Source organism: Astatotilapia calliptera, chromosome 23 (genome assembly GCF_900246225.1).
Source record: "Astatotilapia calliptera chromosome 23, fAstCal1.2, whole genome shotgun sequence".
Classification (NCBI taxonomy): domain Eukaryota; kingdom Metazoa; phylum Chordata; class Actinopteri; order Cichliformes; family Cichlidae; genus Astatotilapia; species Astatotilapia calliptera.
In genome coordinates, this window is record NC_039323.1 from 40,786,595 (window position 1) to 40,805,548 (window position 18,954).

Here is an 18,954-nt window from a genome sequence, read left to right on the forward strand (position 1 = left end):
TTATTTTTTAAAAGATTTTTAAAATCTTTTTAAAAATTGGAATTCAAAAATGTTTTTTAAAATGAAATAAATGTACTCATGTTTTATTGCACAATTTATTATTGAAGCGTGAAATGTATTTTGATGTGTTTTGACTCTTCTGATCCTCCATAATATTGAGATTGTATAGAAGTTTTCAACATTTGCCAGATTTATGATTATACTATACACTATTATTAGTATAGTCTACTATTATACTATACACTATTATTAGTATAGTCTACTATTATACTATACACTATTATTAGTATAGTCTACTATTATACTAGACACTATTATTAGTATAGTATACTATTATACTAGACACTATTATTAGTATAGTCTACTATTATACTATACACTATTATTAGTATAGTATACTATTATACTATACACTATTATTAGTATAGTCTACTATTATACTAGACACTATTATTAGTATAGTATACTATTATACTATACACTATTATTAGTATAGTCTACTATTATACTATACACTATTATTAGTATAGTCTACTATTATACTATACACTATTATTAGTATAGTCTACTATTATACTATACACTATTATTAGTATAGTCTACTATTATACTATACACTATTATTAGTATAGTATACTATTATACTAGACACTATTATTAGTATAGTATACTATTATACTATACACTATTATTAGTATAGTCTACTATTATACTATACACTATTATTAGTATAGTCTACTATTATACTATACACTATTATTAGTATAGTATACTATTATACTAGACACTATTATTAGTATAGTATACTATTATACTATACACTATTATTAGTATAGTCTACTATTATACTATACACTATTATTAGTATAGTATACTATTATACTAGACACTATTATTAGTATAGTATACTATTATACTATACACTATTATTAGTATAGTCTACTATTATACTATACACTATTATTAGTATAGTCTACTATTATACTATACACTATTATTAGTATAGTCTACTATTATACTATACACTATTATTAGTATAGTATACTATTATACTAGACACTATTATTAGTATAGTCTACTATTATACTATACACTATTATTAGTATAGTCTACTATTATACTAGACACTATTATTAGTATAGTATACTATTATACTAGACACTATTATTAGTATAGTCTACTATTATACTATACACTATTATTAGTATAGTCTACTATTATACTATATACTATTATTAGTATAGTATACTATTATACTATACACTATTATTAGTATAGTCCACTATTATACTATACACTATTATTAGTATAGTATACTATTATACTAGACACTATTATTAGTATAGTCTACTATTATACTATACACTATTATTAGTATAGTCTACTATTATACTAGACACTATTATAGTATAGTATACTATTATACTAGACACTATTATTAGTATAGTATACTATTATACTATACACTATTATTAGTATAGTCTACTATTATACTATATACTATTATTAGTATAGTATACTATTATACTATACACTATTATTAGTATAGTCCACTATTATACTATACACTATTATTAGTATAGTATACTATTATACTAGACACTATTATTAGTATAGTCTACTATTATACTATACACTATTATTAGTATAGTCTACTATTATACTAGACACTATTATTAGTATAGTATACTATTATACTATACACTATTATTAGTATAGTCTACTATTATACTAGACACTATTATTAGTATAGTATACTATTATACTATACACTATTATTAGTATAGTATACTATTATACTATACACTATTATTAGTATAGTCTACTATTATACTATACATATCTGTTTTTAACAGGGAATCTTGATCCTGTTACATTTGACTTCTGTCACATCCACTCACTTCCTTTTTGATGTCGCAAACTCATCTCTTCAAACTACATTTGATGCTGCATAGCTGCATTCTCCCTGACACCTCCTTGTCTCCTGTCTTTTTGATTTCACCTTCTGCATAATATTTAGTTGCCCTGTGTGCAGCTTCCTCCACTTTCATATATTTCTACAAGTTCCTCCCTGTTCTTGAAGTATGTGTGCACCACGGCCATTTCCACTTGGAAAATCTGCCCCACATCTGTCTTTCTAGATTTCTCTCCTAAACACCACACCTACCCAACACCTCATAACCTCTGTTCCCTTCACCTAAATGTCCATTGAAGTCTGTGTCAATCACCACTGTAGTATGTGGTCTCTTGCACACAAAATGTGTCTACCCTCCACCTCCATAATATGAGTCCGCCAGCCCTCCCATTGCCAGTCAGAGTCCATAACAAGTCAAAAACATAAACAGCTCGAACGTATTATTTATTTAAAAGAGAGCGAGAGAGAGAGAGAGAGAGAGAGAGAGCTCAGTTGTCCTTGCTCTAGCATCAAGAGTCAGTGACTGGCTGTTCACTGCAGGCTCAGCAGTCCAATGGCCGATCAGCAACAAAACAAATAAAAAAATAAGACACGTTCTTGATTATGACAACAAACCACATCCAAGAAAACCGTTGGCCAGCTTCCCTCAGGGTCACTCCACGGTTGATGACATGGTCCACTATTGTAGCTCTGATGTCATCAGCAATTCTATTTCTTACTCTTCTTACCCGTCCTCTCCCCCCTCCTCGTCCTCCTCTTGCTCCTCCTTGTCCTTGTCGTCCTCTTCATCCTACTTCTTCACCTCCACGTCCTCTTCCTCGGCCTCCTCTCACTCTTCCTGCTCCCTCCATTGTACTCCACACACAGAGCTTACCTGTATCATAGTGCTTAGGCTGATTGCAAAGTGAACTAATTATCTAAAAAAGCTTTCACATGTGGCAGTGTGCCAGACAGTTGACAAAATAGTGTAAATAATGGCCATAAATGTGTATAGTTTTGCTAGGAGTGCGTTGATCATTTGGAAATTGAGTGCAAAGCAGTGAGTTGTGTTTACAGTTCTGCAAAAAGAGTGCTGTGCAGTGGATTGTAGCTACAGGTTTGCAAAGTGTGTGTTACAAAATGGCAAACTGAGTGCAAAGCAGTGTTTGTGCTTTTAGTTTTGCACACTCAGTGAGTGGTTTTGCTATAAGTATCAATAGTTTTAGGAATTGTGCTGTAAGAATCACAGTTAGGGTTTAAGCATTCAGAAAAACCTGTAATAAACGCACACGCATGCGTCTTCAGCATTACTGGGTTTCTGCAGCTCCTGGTTTCCTGTTTAATACATTCACACAAGCAATCAAACGCTATGAATCGTTCCACAATGTTTGCAGTCACTTTTCTTATCCCTCCTGACTCAAGAGCATAAAGCGATCTACGTTAGCTCTGGGAATTCTGACGGTCGTTCAGTAAATCTTTGTTTAATCTCTTTATTTGCTTTTTGGAGAAGTGAAGGTACAAAAACCTCGTCAATCAAATTTGCTTCGGTGGACAGAAAACAGCCGTTGTAGACTGTTTGGGGTTACCTTTTATAAGTATTGAATTTTCAAAAGTGAAGTCAGTTCTTCTGACCAGGTTCAGACCAGGATGAACACAAGTATGATACTGGACCCACTAGAGAACTGGTCCCAGCTGTGGGTTCACCTCCTCCTGCTGAACTCATAGGACAGACTCTAATGTAGCATCACGTTCATCGGTCACTCCTGACCTCCTGTGAAGCATGATGAATGTGTAATTAATGACTTCATTATTTGGGGCATTATTGCTCTAAAAATCATATTAATAGTATTATTATTATTGTGCTTTAGGCTGCACTGATAACGCAGAGGTCTCTTCTTCCTCTGGGCTGTTTAAAGGGCCAGTTTGTCCAAAGCTGTGTATATACCAGCTGCTGTCAGGCTTCAGATGTCTGCATTAGTCCACAGTCCACTGTTTGTAAGCCATTGCTTTACTGCAAAAGTTCCCATCTACTGTAAAGAAATGGAGATAAGCAGGCACATAATATGAAAAGGCATGCTGTAGCTGACTTTGTCTTTTCTGATCCATCGGTTTGTGTGGCTCTTTCCACAGGAGGGACCTAACCCACACTTTATTTACTTATATGATAAGTTTAGTGGAGTGTAGTGCAAAATACACAGTGTTTACTTTTAATTTAACAACATGAAGCTGCATCAAGTTTCCATGGTGACTGCTCAAGAAATTCTGCATTCATAAATAAACATCAGACTGTCAAAAGAGCTCATCTGTGCGAGACCACCGAGCTGAGAGCATTTTCAGGTCCAGATCCCCCGTACGCCATCGTTGGAGAGCAGTTGACGTTTTTCTTCCTGACTTTGATTTGAACACGTTTAAATGGAAAAGAGTCAAGGAATCTATAAGCCTATCAGGGTATGTGACGCTTTTGCTTTTACTGCATTTCAGTAATTTGAAGAATTTGATGTCGTTTTAAAAGTTGACAAACTGAGAATCATTTTAAGTAACAATGACTAAATTGCTATTTCTTTGACAGGTGTTGTTCAACACACCGATTTATGAAACAGCTGTAAAGATCTGCTGGTATCTTCTGGGCTACAAGGCTCAGGTTAGACCCAGATTCATGCAAACCAAAGCTGACAGAAAATATCAGGTCATTTCTGAGGACCTGAGAGTGGTGGTGATTAAATGTCTCCTTTACTTTTAGGTTGCGATAATGACGGAGTTTCTCAGACTTCAGCAGGAAGATCTAATTCCACCGAACCTCACTGCTGAAGATCTGAGAGATCTTTTGGTGGAGAAGAGCAGGGAGACGCTCAGAGAGCAGTGAGTTACTGTCACACCTGAAAGTCTGTTTGTGATGACGTGTAAGTGCTGAGAGAAAACCTCTGCTTTGCTTTCTTTTGAAGGCTGTGGGAGTTTGAGTTAGAGGATTTTGACGAAGAGGAAGCCAAACCTCTTCTAAGGCTGGTAAGACGAGAAAACCCACAAGACTTTTTTTTCATTACGTGCACATAACCTTTACACATAAGCGCACTGTAAATGTGTTTTCTGTTTCAGGTGTGGGCGGTGAACGTCAGCAATAAAATGAGGGACGTTGAATTTGAAGCCAGGTTGCTTCTTCAGTTCCCAGAGTCTGTACCTCCTAAATTTCAGTGAGTCACATGTAACATACAGTTATTAACCCTGTAAGACCCAACCCATCAAAAAACAGCCAGAAAATTCAGATTCTTTGGAACTGAGATGTTTATCAACCCTTTAAACAAAAGCCACACATGAGTTCTTTGCTATGTCATCTTGTGTATGATTTACTTTTATTGTGTATTTATTTTTTGTATCACATTTGATACACTGGGTGTTTTTGGCAACTTTGTGTTAACGACAATGTTAACTTTAGACTAAAAAAGAGTTTTGTCCACAACATTTAGAAATTATAGCAAGTATTGATCATGTTGATGAGATCGAGGTCTCAGAAACTCATGTATGATACAAAGGTGGTTACAGGGTTAACAGTCCAGCTACAGTGTTTCAATATTTAAATGATGCTTTGAATATGTTTAACAGATAACTCTTATCATGTTTTTCTACAGAGCACCTAAACTCCTCAGTGCGGTGAAGGATTACGTTGAAATCCTGAAAAAGAAGCAGCAGGAACAGCCTAACAGCAAACTGCTCACCGCGCAGGAGGTAGTGGTCGAGGTAGTTCCCCGCGTTCTCCAGGGCTTCTGGGAGCTTCCTCCTCGTCCCCTCCTAAACATGGCCTCCCAGAGTCTAAGTATCCTCTCCACCAGTGTCACCAAGGCCACTTTAGATCGTGTCTCCAAGAGCCTCACGGCGATGGAAACACAGGCCGTCTTCACCCGCTCTATCCGAGACGATCTGGTCGACAGCATCCTGACGGAGATTAGACAGAAATTTCCTGAAGAAATTCTGTCTATCCAAGTTGCAAACTTTGCACCCCTGTTGCTGAAGACCATTGCTGATGTAGCAAGGATCCGGATATGTGAAATCTTTGAGCCCCCTTCAAGTCCTGATGTGAAGAGCACAAATGGTGAGCGCTCCTCTGACGGCCTTTCAGTGGCAAATGTTCCACCAGCTGAAGAAGCTCTGTCAGAAAGTGTTGCAGAGCCCGACGTTCCCTGTGAGGAACTTCTTTCTGAAAGGGCATCCAGTCTGAGTACTCGAGACCTTACGATCGAAGGAGCTCTGTCAGAAAGTGTTGCAGAGCCCGACGTTCCCTGTGAGGAACTTCTTTCTGAAAGGGCATCCAGTCTGAGTACTCGAGACCTTACGATCGAAGGAGCTCTGTCAGAAAGTGTTGCAGAGCCCGACGCTCCCTGTGAGGAACCCTATGGCGAGTCCAAATCCTGTGTTGAAGGTGAAGATCATATGATCAACGGATCTTGTTCTGAAATTGGGCCGGTTCCTGATGTTCCCTTTGAGGAACCTTTTCCAGAACCTGAAGCCAGCATGAAGTCCGAAGACCGTCAGATCAAGAAGAAGAAAAAGGGCTTCTTCAAAAGACTGAGAAGTCTGTTCTGCTGCTGTTGCAGACCAAAAGTCACCGACTGACACTGAAGCTGTGACCCAGTGTTGGTGTTGCAGTAACTCTAAATATGTAAATATGTTCCTTAATGATTGTTCTTCATGTTTTTGGGGGTTTCTTTAGTTTTCAGTGGGCTGGGTGTTTTTTCTCCTCCGTGTTCTTTACTTGATTCTTGTTCATAGTTCCTGATTTGTTTTCCTAGTTCTTGTTTCTTAGTTTGTAGTTTCTTGAGTCCACCTGAGTTTCCAGCAATAAAAGCTGCCGATTCAAGTTTCATTCCACGTAAGAGTCCTGTGTTTGGGTCCTACTACCTGCCTGTCACAGCACACCATGACAGAAACTTTATAAACTCATTCATATTTCTACACGAGTCTCCAGCTATGTTAAAGATTTTTTTTCTTTCAAACATTTGTAAGAATCTCTTATGGTTCTCAAAATACTTCCACAAGTCCAGTAAGTGTAGTGCAGTAACATATTGATGGTATTATTTTTAATAATTATTTATTATTTTTAATGCACTTTGAACTGAAACTGGTATATAAAATGTACTTCCTGTAGAAAATGCAGTGTGAATGCTAATAGCTGAATAGCTTGAGTTGAATTTTTATAATTGCTGAAATCTTTGGTGAAAAACATGTTACAGTTTTTGCCCGTTGCTTGAACACATTTTGCAAAACGTCGCTCATTGTGCCAAAACTCTAAACACAAGTAAACATGACACATCAAAATATACCATTCACATCTGTGCCAAACTGAAACTCTGCTGTCAAAACCTAACATTCCTCTGTCAAGATGTAACTCTGTTGACAAAATGACACATACTTGCATCACATGCAGATCAGATCAGGGGGACACACTAGTCTACTTCATATAAAACACTGCAGTCTTTCATTGTCATTGTTTATTCTGAAGGCACATTTTCAGGAGACACAAACAACCAAAAAAAGCAAATAGGCCTACTCAATATTGTCCACTGCAGCACCATCAATTCAGATAAAGCAAAACACTCGGACTGGTACCGGTCCGTGAGTCGTTTGGTACCGGGCCGCGAGAGTTGAGGCTCAGGTGTGAAATGTCTGGTTTTCAGGGTTTTTATTGCTTTTCAGCGTTATTTTGTTATCGTTTTTATCATTAACTCGGTTTTCCTGGGTCTTTTTGTTGGGTCTAAACTCAGACCCCGCTGTCTCTAAGACTTATTCCCATGAAAGAAAAGCAAGGCAACAACGTTCGATCGCTTGCGCAAGGGAGGCCTCTCATCTGTGACCAGCACGTTGAAATGACCACACTGGTGGCCTCCTCTCGCCGCCTTTTATTGACAAACTTCAAACAATAGTTTACAAAACACCTCCCCTTGCAACCCCCCTTTGGTTACAAAGACAAGGCACTGTATGTAAATGTATACACTGAGTGTGTGTGTGTGTGTGTGAGAATGTGTGTGTGTGTGTGTGTGTGTGTGTGTGAGAATGTATGTGTGTTATGTGAGAATGTGTGTGTGTGTGTGTGTGTGTGTGTGTGTGTGTGTGTGTGTGTGTGTGTGTGTGTGTTGGTCAAAGGGTCATAAAACCTAAAAGCAGGAACAACATCCTTGGTCATAAAGAGGGTAGTCTTCCCCCACACCCAATGTATGGTTTACCAAAGATAACACAGTGAAACCATACAAAGGGTAGGAAGCTCTACCAAACATCAAACAGATCTTCAAGTTAGGATGTATCTACAATAAAACCTCCCCCAGCACAGAGTGGCTGGCGAGGTGGTCAGGATCAAAGGAATGGCTTTGATCCTACTGCTTAAACTAAGACTATACAAATTTAAGAAACACAATGGCAACATTCAACAATTAGACTTAACACTTTTCACGTGTGTTATGAATAAATCTTCTTTTTTCGGTACCGGTACTAGTTTTATTTTGTTTTATTTATCCGCGACACCTTAAAGGCCGGCCCCTCCCTTCCTTCCCTCCCCATCTCCAGCTGCCTCCCTCCTCCCGCTCCACCACGACCACCCACACATGCAGGGCCTTGGAGTAGGGGTATGTCACCAGGATGCAGAGGAGGCTAACCCCCCCTCTGTCCCCTTCTGGCTGCCTCTGCCTCAATTTTATCCCACAACTTAGACATTCACATTACTCACACCCTCATTACACATACATATAGGATCTTGGGGGTGGGCACAATACACGGAGTCCAAGTTACCATCAGGGTGTACACCTCACCCCTGGCATCGTTGCCCACCTCTCAATTTTAAATACATGTAGACATTGAGGGCTAACAGGAGGGACTATGCGCTTACCTGCTGCTCTCTGGCAGGTAGCTCCATGCCCTCCTGGGTTTTAATTGCACCTTAGAACACACATGCGTCAACACTACTATGAGCGGGTGGAGGGAGGTTTGGAGTCTTCTCTCACCCCCGTTCTCTGCGGCCTGCTGGAGCGGGGGGGCTAGGAGGAGTTGGCCGTCCGGCTGCGGTCTGGGGTGTGGGGCCTCCCTGCTGCTGCGGAGTCAGGGCGGTCTGCCTCTCCCCACCGCAGGGAAAAGGGTAACACCACCTGGGTCTGGGTGCAGTTCCCCCCTCCAGGGGCGGGGGCACCTAGACCCGGTTTGTAGAGTACGCTTGGGGAGTGTGATCGCGTATACAGTGTCTCTTTATATTTGTCTCCACGTCGGTTGAGTGTGAAGTGCACATGAGAGCATGAGGGTGGGAATGGATGTTTTTGTCTGTGTGTGCCTGTATGTTTGTATTTATATGTCAGGTTGGGTATCAGACGCCACCTCTCTGGGGACATCTCGGGCCTTCCAAGGTTTGGAGGCCTATCTCCACCCACCACCACTTCCCCTGCCGGTGGCGGACTCCCTCAGGTGTCGGTGCGTTGGTGGTTCTTTGTATCTGGGGGTGGGCGTCCGGGTACACACCGGCTCACTCCTTGGCGGCCGCTTATTGGGGCTCGCTCGGGCCATTTCGGAGGTGGGGTGCCCCCGGCCTCTCGGCCTGGGGCTCGGTCACTCAGGCACAGCTGGCTGCCGGCGGAGCTCACGGGCGCATCACTGCAACTCCCCCTGGCTTCTGCTCCGCGGCTGCTGAATGAGCCCTCATCTGGGACTCTCCTCAGCTCTTACTGGGACAGTGGCGCAGCTGCCCCTCTGTTGGTCTTCCATGGTCTCTTGTGTTCTGGGGGCCTCTGGATGTCTGGAGTTTTGATCTCCTCCATACCTGCTTGATACCATAGAGGACAGGGCTGTGGCTCCCCACACTCCCTAGCAGATCATTACATGGAGAAACCTTTGGAATGCAAGCATGCTGATCCACACAGGTATGCACACAGGTGTACACATGGGTATTCACAGACGCGGACTAAAGCTTTCTCGGCTGCTGCCTCAAAGCACACTGTGCGCTGTCTATCTTGCGTGCTGAACAATATCGTCTATTATTTAGTAACTATTGATATCTATGACTAGCTAGTTTATTGTGATGGTGCTTTTTTTTTTTCTATTATTATGTTGCTCTTTGTTGTTTGCTGTCTCCTCTGTTTGTTTTTTTGTTTTTTTTCTCCATACAGGTGACCCAGGAGTTTTTTTTGTTGTTTGTTTTGTTTTTTTTCTCTCTTCCCCCCCCTTCTCACCGTCTCTTCTCCCCTTTGGTTTTCTTTCTTTCTCTCCCCCTCTTTCTTTCATTCTTTCCCCCTGTCCTATTAAAAAAAAAAGAAAAAAAAAAAGATGACAAAGGATGAACTGAAGCTCCGCCATCACGTGATGTCGCATACTGCTGTTTCTGATGTCACTTAAAAAAAAAAAAAAAAAAAGGCCGGTCCGTGAAAATATTGTCGGGCATAAACCGGTCGGTGGTGCAAAAAAGGTTGGAGACCGCTGACCTAGATCACGTAAATTACCCAATTGAAAGCATGAAAGCATATGTGTATTGTTTGTGTATTTATGCACAAGCATTCATATATATTCAAATCATTAAAAAAAAAAGTTCATTTGCCTGTTACTACCACACACCAAATCTGGTCGTGGTACTTGGTGAACTGAGAGACACAACAGCAGAGGTCACTATTAATGCTATAAAAGAGGCCTTTGCAAGACATGCAGTTGCCGAGACTGTGGTATCGGACAACAGGCCGCAAGTTTCATCAGAACAGTTCAAGCACTTTGCTAAAGAGTACCAGTTCACACATGAAACGAGCAGCCCCAGGTACCCCCAAGCCAACGGGGAGGCAGAACGCGCTGATCGTACCATTAAAGACTTGAGAGGACTGTGACTACAGCAGAGCACTGCTAGCGTGCAGGGCCACCCCACTGGAACATGGGCTCTCACCGGCACAGTTGCTCATGGGGAGACACCTGCGTACCTCTCTGCCACAAGCTGCTGCGAAGCTGGTGCCAAAGTGGCCCGACCTACAGGCTTTTCGCGAGAAGGATGAGGAGGGGAGGCGTGAGCAGGCAAAACACTACAACCGCAGACATAGAGTCAGGACAGAAGGTGTAGATTACTACTGAAGGAACCACTGGAGCAGTAGTTGGACCTGCCAGTGCTCCCAGATCTTATGTGGTAGAGACAGACAGGTTTTCTAAGGAGAAATAGGAGCCACCTCACACCAACAGGGACTGTTACCAGATTTGGTCGAGCGGTGAGACCTCGTGTAAGATTGGATGTGTAATTCTCTGAAGTTATCCATTCAGGCCCTATTCAAAGCTGGCTTAGGCTGTTAGAGATGTTTACAATTATGTGTTTCGTTTAAATGTAAGTGAACAAGTGAGAGATGTGTATCATTTTAACGTTTGATAATGCTCTGCATTCCTGTTCTTGTGAGCTGAGTGAGTCATTATGAAGTATGTCTTTAGCTAAAAGGAGGTGTAGCGGGAGACTACTGTACCCATAAGGCTGTGTGTGTGTGTGTGTGTGGGGGGGGGGGGGGGGTATGATCTAAATTATAATATTGCTGACTGTCTGAGGCAAAATTTCCCCAAATCGAATCGAATCATGGATTGAATCGATTCGGGCAAGGGCGTCGATTTGGCATGGACGGAGGGGACATGTCCCCACCAATATCCAGCGATTATTGAATTGTCCTCACCAATAATTTGATCTCTTCGAGTAAAGAAAAGCAAACCTGATAGAAAGAAGAAAAAAAAGATCTGTCAACGTCTCATTCACCCAGCGGTGCCGAAAGAGTTAAATTACGTCCTGTACTGGAGTCCTACCTCATGTGACAAATATGGCCAATGTGATTGGCTGAACCTTTCAGGGAGCTCCGTTGAGTTTTAGCAGCGGCAAGCCTGCGCTCCCAGGAGGAGAGGAGGACGGCAGCAAAGAGGAAGAACCTGGATATAAGAAAGTATTTTTCAGAGAAACCTGTAAGTCACTTAAAGCCAAGTTCACTCATAATGTCACGGTCTGGCTGGCAGACCGTGGGGGTGTAGGGAAGGAGGACACAGGCGCGGTGCTCTATGTACAAGCAGTGCGTTTATTTACAGCGATGGACAGACATGACAATAAATCCCGTGCTCTCCCGACTCCCGTGACGTGTCCTCTTCCCAGTGCTAGTGCTCCTGTCTCCGCTTCTCCGTGATGAGCACCCCGTGCTCGCTGTCCTCTCGTCTCCCCGTAACTCCTGGGGACATAAGAGAGAGGAAGCCGTCAGACACACAATAATGCAGCAGACTCAAACTAGGAACTGGTCGAGAGACTGACGTGAAGCCACGCAATGATCCAGCGTCGGAGAGAGCTCCACCACACTCTCAAATAGCTCCTCCGACAGGCCTGATCAGCTGCAGGTGTGGCCAATCACCTGCCAGGGCCACACACACACACACACACACACACACACACACACACACACACACGTCTACAAGCAGGGAGAACGAGGGACAGCAATACAAAATACATACATTATAATATTAGTCCATAACTGCTCAGGGTCCTGGGTCTGACACATAAAATGTGTCCGTCACAATAACGTTGCAGGCTATGCTAGGCTTTGGCCCACATCAGTCTAAAACTGTATGTAACCATGAATAACGTGTTTTGGAAACTAACAGCACAACATGCAGCACTGTTAGTTCTCTCAGTCTCAGAGCAGCGTTTCTAATTCTAATCTAAGTGAAGCTGTCAGAGAAAACAGCAGCCTCGAGCAGCCAGGATATTAGTTTACAGAGGCTGTTAGAATTATATGCCTAACGTTAAAATGTTGGTGACACAAGAATTTCATCTTAATGGCACTGACGTATTCATAGGTCATAGTTATGATTTTGCAAATATTCCACCTTGTAGTGCAGTTTGCACAACTTGTTTTAAAAATGCACTCAGCCTACAAACATTACTGATCAGTCAAGATCTGCACAAAGTGACAGACACACTGAAGCAGCTCCACATTTTATTCTTATTGTCATGTATGTCCTATTTGTCAGGTGACAGAAGAAGCAACACAAAGCTCAGAGAGCAATGGTGACACAAGATCACAGGTGGAATTGGATGATGACGCAGAATGAGAAGAGCGAAAGTGGATCGCTAAATGAAACGGATGAACCAGAACTGGTTTGTAAAAATGCTGCAGCTTCAGTGGTGTGGAACTGGTTTAGCTTTCGTCCGTCAGATACACAACAAAGCACTATTTTTGGTAGAGCATGCTAGCGGGCCGTCGTTATTACCGTGTTGTTTGGAAAATACGGCGCACTTAAAATCAATCCTTTGATTTTTCTGAAAGTCAACAGAGCCCCTTATAACCCCGTGTGCCTTATGTATGAACTCTGGTTGTGTTTACTGACCTCGAAACGATTTTATGTGCACGGCGCTCGAAAATCTGTCAGATGTTTCAGTACGACTTTGCTAAGCTACCACCGCTTGATGGATTGTCGGAGCGTTACGGCTGTCGTAGGCAGGAGCCTCGCGGAGTGAGCCATGTCTCCGTGACGACCAGGACACAGCAGTCACGGACGATTGGCTGTGCGGCGAGAAGTAGGTTCAGTTCGTCTATTTTGTTGACGACCGACCGTGCGCTGGTCAGAAAGATGCTCGGGAGCGGTGGTTTGAAAGGCTGCTTCTTTAGCCTGGCCAGCAGGCCCGACAGGCATCCCCGCTTTTGTTTGCGTTCCTTCCGCCGCCTGCGTTTCTTGGCAGAGCCGATAACAATCCACGGAGCACCCGATGTTCTCGCTATCTCCGGGGGGATGTTGTGCACCCTCTGATAATCACTGGTAATGGGGATCTGGCTGTTATATCCGATCTTGCATAATTCCAGATGGTTGTAGGAAAATTTGGCTTCACAATAAGGAAAACAAAAGAAGAAGAAAAAGTGGAGAAACAAAAAAGAAAGGCACCCAAGTGGAGAGCATAGAGCCGCTGCGTCTGTGCGCGCCGCCATCTAGTATACTTCTTCTAGTACACAGCCTGGAGGTGTGTTTGGGGTCATTGTCCTGTTGAAAACTGGTCCCTAAATGCAATTTCTCAACGAGAAGTTTGGGCTCGGGTGAGTCTGCGTGCTGAAGATATCTACCTATTCGGAACCATGGTAACAGGGTTCTGGCTGATCGGAGCTGGCTTGAGAAAGTGGAACCGGCTGTTCAAACCCCCACAAGGCTGCCCGCTGGGATTGGAACGATGGGAAGAGGCGTGAGTTTCTCAAAATGGGCTCATTGAGTCAGCACGGATAAGATCTTGGAGAGGCTACGGCTGCTGTGAATACTCAGAATAAGATCTCTGACTGCAGACTGGATACATCTCGGAAGGGCTCGCTCAGAATAACATCTCTGGGCGCAAATTGGATGACATCTCGGGGAGGCACACTGCCGTGAGTTCTCAGAATCGGCTCCTTGAGCACAAGAATGAAAACTCTGGACACGCACACACATACAGGGAGTGCAGAATTATTAGGCAAATGAGTATTTTGTCCACATCATCCTCTTCATGCATGCTGTCTTACTCCAACATGACTGAGCTGCAACATGACTGGAGTGCCCAAAAGCACAAGGTGTGTAATACTCAGAGACATGGCCAAGGTAAGAAAGGCTGAAAGACGGCCACCACAGCGTGGCTGCAAGAAAGGGTATGAAAGAAGAAAAACTAATGACATGGCCACCTTGTTCACCTGATCTGAACCCCATTGAGAACCTGTGGTCCATCATCAAATGTGAGATTTACAAGGAGGGAAAACAGTACACCTCTCTGAACAGTGTCTGGGAGGCTGTGGTTGCTGCTGCACGCAATGTTGATGGTGAACAGATCAAAACACTGACAGAATCCATGGATGGCAGGCTTTTGAGTGTCCTTGCAAAGAAAGGTGGCTATATTGGTCGCTGATTTGTTTTTGTTTTGTTTTTGAATGTCAGAAATGTATATTTGTGAATGTGGAGATGTTATATTGGTTTCACTGGTAAAAATAAATAATTAAAATGGGTATATATTTGTTTTTTGTTAAGTTGCCTAATAATTCTGCACAGTAATAGTCACCTGCACACACAGATATCCCCCTAAAATAGCTAAAACACATTTCTTGAAACTACGCCTCATATCCTCACAACAGTAAACACAAATCCATAACCTCTCACTCAATTCCCCAAACATCCTATTTCCAGGTCAAAATGAAGCTCTACACCCAAAACTATTCACTCCTGCTGAAAAACCAAACTTTGCCCTCAGACATCAAACACAAGCCCTCAAAAACACACACACCACAACAGAGTTTTGCACACTGGTACAATTAATTCAAAACAATAGTTCCAAAACAATTAGGTTGCTTATGGTTCTCCCCTTCAAAACCCTTGTCACATGATAAACACAAAAGACGCAACCAATGTATGTACAGTGGCACATTGTCATTCATGTACTATACAGTACAACACACCAGAAACATTATCCCACCTCAGCATCTTGTCTTTGGTCTGGGTCAGGCCAGAGAATCTCATCCACATCACAGGCTATATTGGCCCCAGCCAGGCAGCGGGGGTAAAATCCTCTTGCATGCCTGATCCACCCCTGGCATGCATCTACTGATATGTCTAGGCAGGCCTCTTCGATGGCCTGAAGGAGGTGAACACGGACATAAGGTTCTCGGTCATACACTTTCCACCGCCATGCCGAAAATAACTCCTCTATCGGGTTTAGAAAGGGAGAGTATGCAGGCAGAAAGATATTAGAAAACCTTGGGTTATTGGTAAACCAGTCACGAACCAGAGCAGCGCGATGGAAGCTGACGTTATCCCACACAACAACGTAGTGAGGCTGCTCTGGCTGTGCTGGTTCCCTGTAGTCCAGCTGGAACATATGTTGTCTTAAACCATCAAGAAAAGCAAGGAGAAGCATAGTGTTATAGGGTCCTAGTACGGCATGGCGGTGGAGTACCCCTCGTTGGCTGATGGCTGCGCACATAGTGACATTCCCCCCACGCTGACCAGGGACATTTACAATAGCCCGATGGCCAATTATGTTCCTCCCCCTTTTCCTTCTTTTGGTCAGGTTAAAACCTGCCTCATCCACAAAGATTATTTCATGGGGAACAGGCCGTCATTCAATCTCAAAGATTCTCTGCAAAACACATAACACAGTAGAGTCAATCGGTACCCTGAACCACAGTTCAAGAGTGCTGAAATGGCAGCATAAACTGCCATGCTGTGATGGTACACAATACTTTATACAGTATCAAAACTCATACCTGAACATATTCCACACGTTGGTTCTTCACTCTGTCAGAGTTTCGTTCGAAAGGGACTCGGTATGCCTGTTTCATCCGGAATTGATTCTTTCGGAGGATGCGGTCAATTGTGGAGAGGCTGATGGCATTTATGCCTCGAAAAAGATGATCATCCTCAATCACTCTCCTTTGAATCTCTCGCAGGCGGATTACATTATTTGCAATTACCATGTTTACAAGTTCCCTCTCTTGCTCCTCCGACAAAAACCTTAACCTGCCTCCACCAGGTGGTCGTCTCTGTGTCCTACAAAAATAGAAGCACTCATTACTGTAACTGTCACACATTCATTTTACAGGAAAATAATGGAAACATACTGAAACTCAAGACACATAAGTTCAGTAACTTAAACGTTACTGTACAAAGCAGTCTTACTGCAAGTACACCTACCTGTTTTCCTCCCTGAAGGTTCTGATGATGGAGGCAACAGTGAAGCGACTCAAATTTGGTTGTACTCGTTGCCCAGCCTCCCTCATAGTCATCCCATGGACAAGGACATGGTCAACTAAAGTGGCTCGAATTTTATCCGAGACTGACTGTCTTCGTGCCCTTGCTCTTCCCCTTCCTTGTCGCCGTCGTTCTCCACCTCCACCTCCTTCACCACGTCCTCCTCCTCCTCCACCTCTCCCTCCTCCTCCACCACCTTCCTGTTGTGCTAGACCACCTCCTCCTCCTCTTCCACCACGTCCTCCTCTTTCACCATGTCCTCTTCCTCCACCACGTCCTCCTCCTTCACCACGTCCTCCTCTTTCACCATGTCCTCTTCCTCCACCACGTCCTCCTCCTTCACCACCTTCCTGTTGTCCTAGACCTCCTCCTCCTCCTCTTCCACCACGTCCTCCTCTTTCACCATGTCCTCTTCCTCCACCATGTCCTCCTCCTTCACCACGTCCTCCTCTTTCACCACCTTCCTGTTGTCCTAGACCTCCTCCTCCTCCTCTTCCACCACGTCCTCCTCTTTCACCATGTCCTCTTCCTCCACCATGTCCTCCTCCTTCACCACGTCCTCCTCTTTCACCATGTCCTTTTCCTCCACCACGTCCTCCTCCTTCACCACCTTCCTGTTGTCCTAGACCTCCTCCTCCTCCTCTTCCACCACGTCCTCCTCTTCCACCACGTCCTCCTCTTTCACCATGTCCTCTTCCTCCACCATGTCCTCCTCCTTCACCACGTCCTCCTCCTTCACCACGTCCTCTTTCTCCACCACGTCCTCTTCCTTTGCATCTCTTTGGATCCATTGTTTCAAACCTGAATGAGCTGACTTTGGCCCTTTTATCTATCCATCGCAGGTTCTGATTGGTGTGTGCTAAATTTTGACTCCTAGTGTTTCCACCTGGTTAATTGTGTGCTAATTGAGCTCAAGCTATGCTGACTTAAGTTAACATTATTGCATGCTAGTGCTTTCTAAATGACTGGTGTAAGCACTGTAAAATGTAGGGATTTGTGTGTAGAGTTTTGCAGTAACAGTTCACCAAATTTGAGTCATGTGTCAAAGCAGGGAATAGTGTTTATAGTTCAGGGAAATGGGTGTGCTTTTTGACCAATAGCGTTACGGTTTTGAAATTTTAGTTTAGAGGCCTGGTTATAGTGTTTAAGCAATCGAGAAAAACTGTAATGAGTTTTTTGGGTTCATTGAGAACATGGTTGTTGTTCAATAATAACATTATTCCTCAAAAATACAACTTGCCTAATAATTCTGCACTCCCTGTATTTGCTTTCGTAGCTGGTGGAGACGGATGGCATTGTCTGCCCTCACTAGGTCCACAACGGCAAGTTCCTGCTGTTGTGTGAACAGGCGTTGGCGTCCTGCCCCAGAAGGTCTTCGAGTCATTCTAGAGAATTCTCATAGTCAGGCCATGGTTGATGACATGGTCCACCAAAGTTGCTCTTATATCATCAGAAATAGGGGTCTGTGCGTGGCCTCTTCGACGACCTCCTCCTCTTGCTCTCCCTCCATCCATGCTTGCAAAGTTCTTGAATTGGCTAAACTGAGGGCTTTTTGTAGTTGGCTAATTGGTGTTCAGTTTTTCAAGTACGTGCCTTCAGGTGTGTATTGAGTGGTTGCAATTATCCGATGTGCTTTGTATTTTGGATGTTTTCCAGGGTGGCACCCTGAAATTTCATTTTGTGAACGAAGTGTCTTATGTGTGAAATAGAGTGTAGTATGCAGGACCATGTGTGTTGCATAATTGCAACTAGGGTGCAAAGCAGTGCTTTTGTTTAAGGTATGGGTACATGTGTTTGAGGTATGGTAACAAAAGCTTCAAGTTCAAGAGCAGACTGCAGCGGACTGTACGGGCAGCAGATAGGATCATCGGCACCCCCCTGCCCTCCATCCTGGATGGAGGGCAGGGGGGTGCCGCTCAAGAACCAGGAAACGGGCAGGGAAAATCATCACAGACCCCTCACACCCTGCACACAGACTTTTTGATCTGCTGCCCTCTGGCAGACGGTACAGAAGCCTGCAGACCAGGACCACCCGACACAGGAACAGTTTCTTTCCCCTCGCCATCTCCCTTCTTAACAGTTGACCTGTCACACTGCTCCCACTGCCAGACTGCAGCTGCACCTTATGTACATTTGTAGTATTCATTCCACCTCATTCATTTCTGTATTTTATGTATATACGTTTAGATTCGTTATTTATAGTTGCTGTTGTGGATAAGGCGTAGCTTTGGGTCACGTGGTGTCGGTAATAGTGATTGCTATATCATCTGTTCACGTCCTGAGGGAATTTTTGTGAATGAGTGGGTGATGGGGGAAGTCGACTTTTGCTGACCGCTCAAGCTTGGAATGTTTTG

General features: G+C 43.3%; 2 protein-coding genes across 2 annotated transcripts in view; both read left to right on the forward strand.

Annotated features, from left to right (window-relative positions):
* Positions 1-18,954, forward strand: part of LOC113016964 (NACHT, LRR and PYD domains-containing protein 12-like) — a 184,310-nt gene that overhangs the window by 150,057 nt on the left and 15,299 nt on the right. The window lies entirely within an intron of this gene.
* Positions 3,688-6,749, forward strand: LOC113016966 (uncharacterized). Its single transcript, XM_026160214.1, has 6 exons — positions 3,688-4,342; positions 4,464-4,535; positions 4,635-4,753; positions 4,837-4,897; positions 4,988-5,082; positions 5,518-6,749. The coding sequence occupies exons 1-6, from the start codon at positions 4,307-4,309 to the stop codon at positions 6,497-6,499; spliced, it is 1,365 nt and encodes a 454-aa protein (XP_026015999.1). The 5' UTR covers positions 3,688-4,306; the 3' UTR covers positions 6,500-6,749.

Bases quoted from the DNA above. Each gene is read 5' to 3' on its own strand.
- LOC113016966 (XM_026160214.1), top strand. From the start codon at position 4,307: ATGGAAAAGAGTCAAGGAATCTATAAGCCTATCAGG. The intron at 4,536-4,634 runs GTTAGACCCAGA...CTTTACTTTTAG, and splicing joins TTCTGGGCTACAAGGCTCAG to GTTGCGATAATGACGGAGTT. The intron at 4,898-4,987 runs GTAAGACGAGAA...TTTCTGTTTCAG, and splicing joins CCAAACCTCTTCTAAGGCTG to GTGTGGGCGGTGAACGTCAG.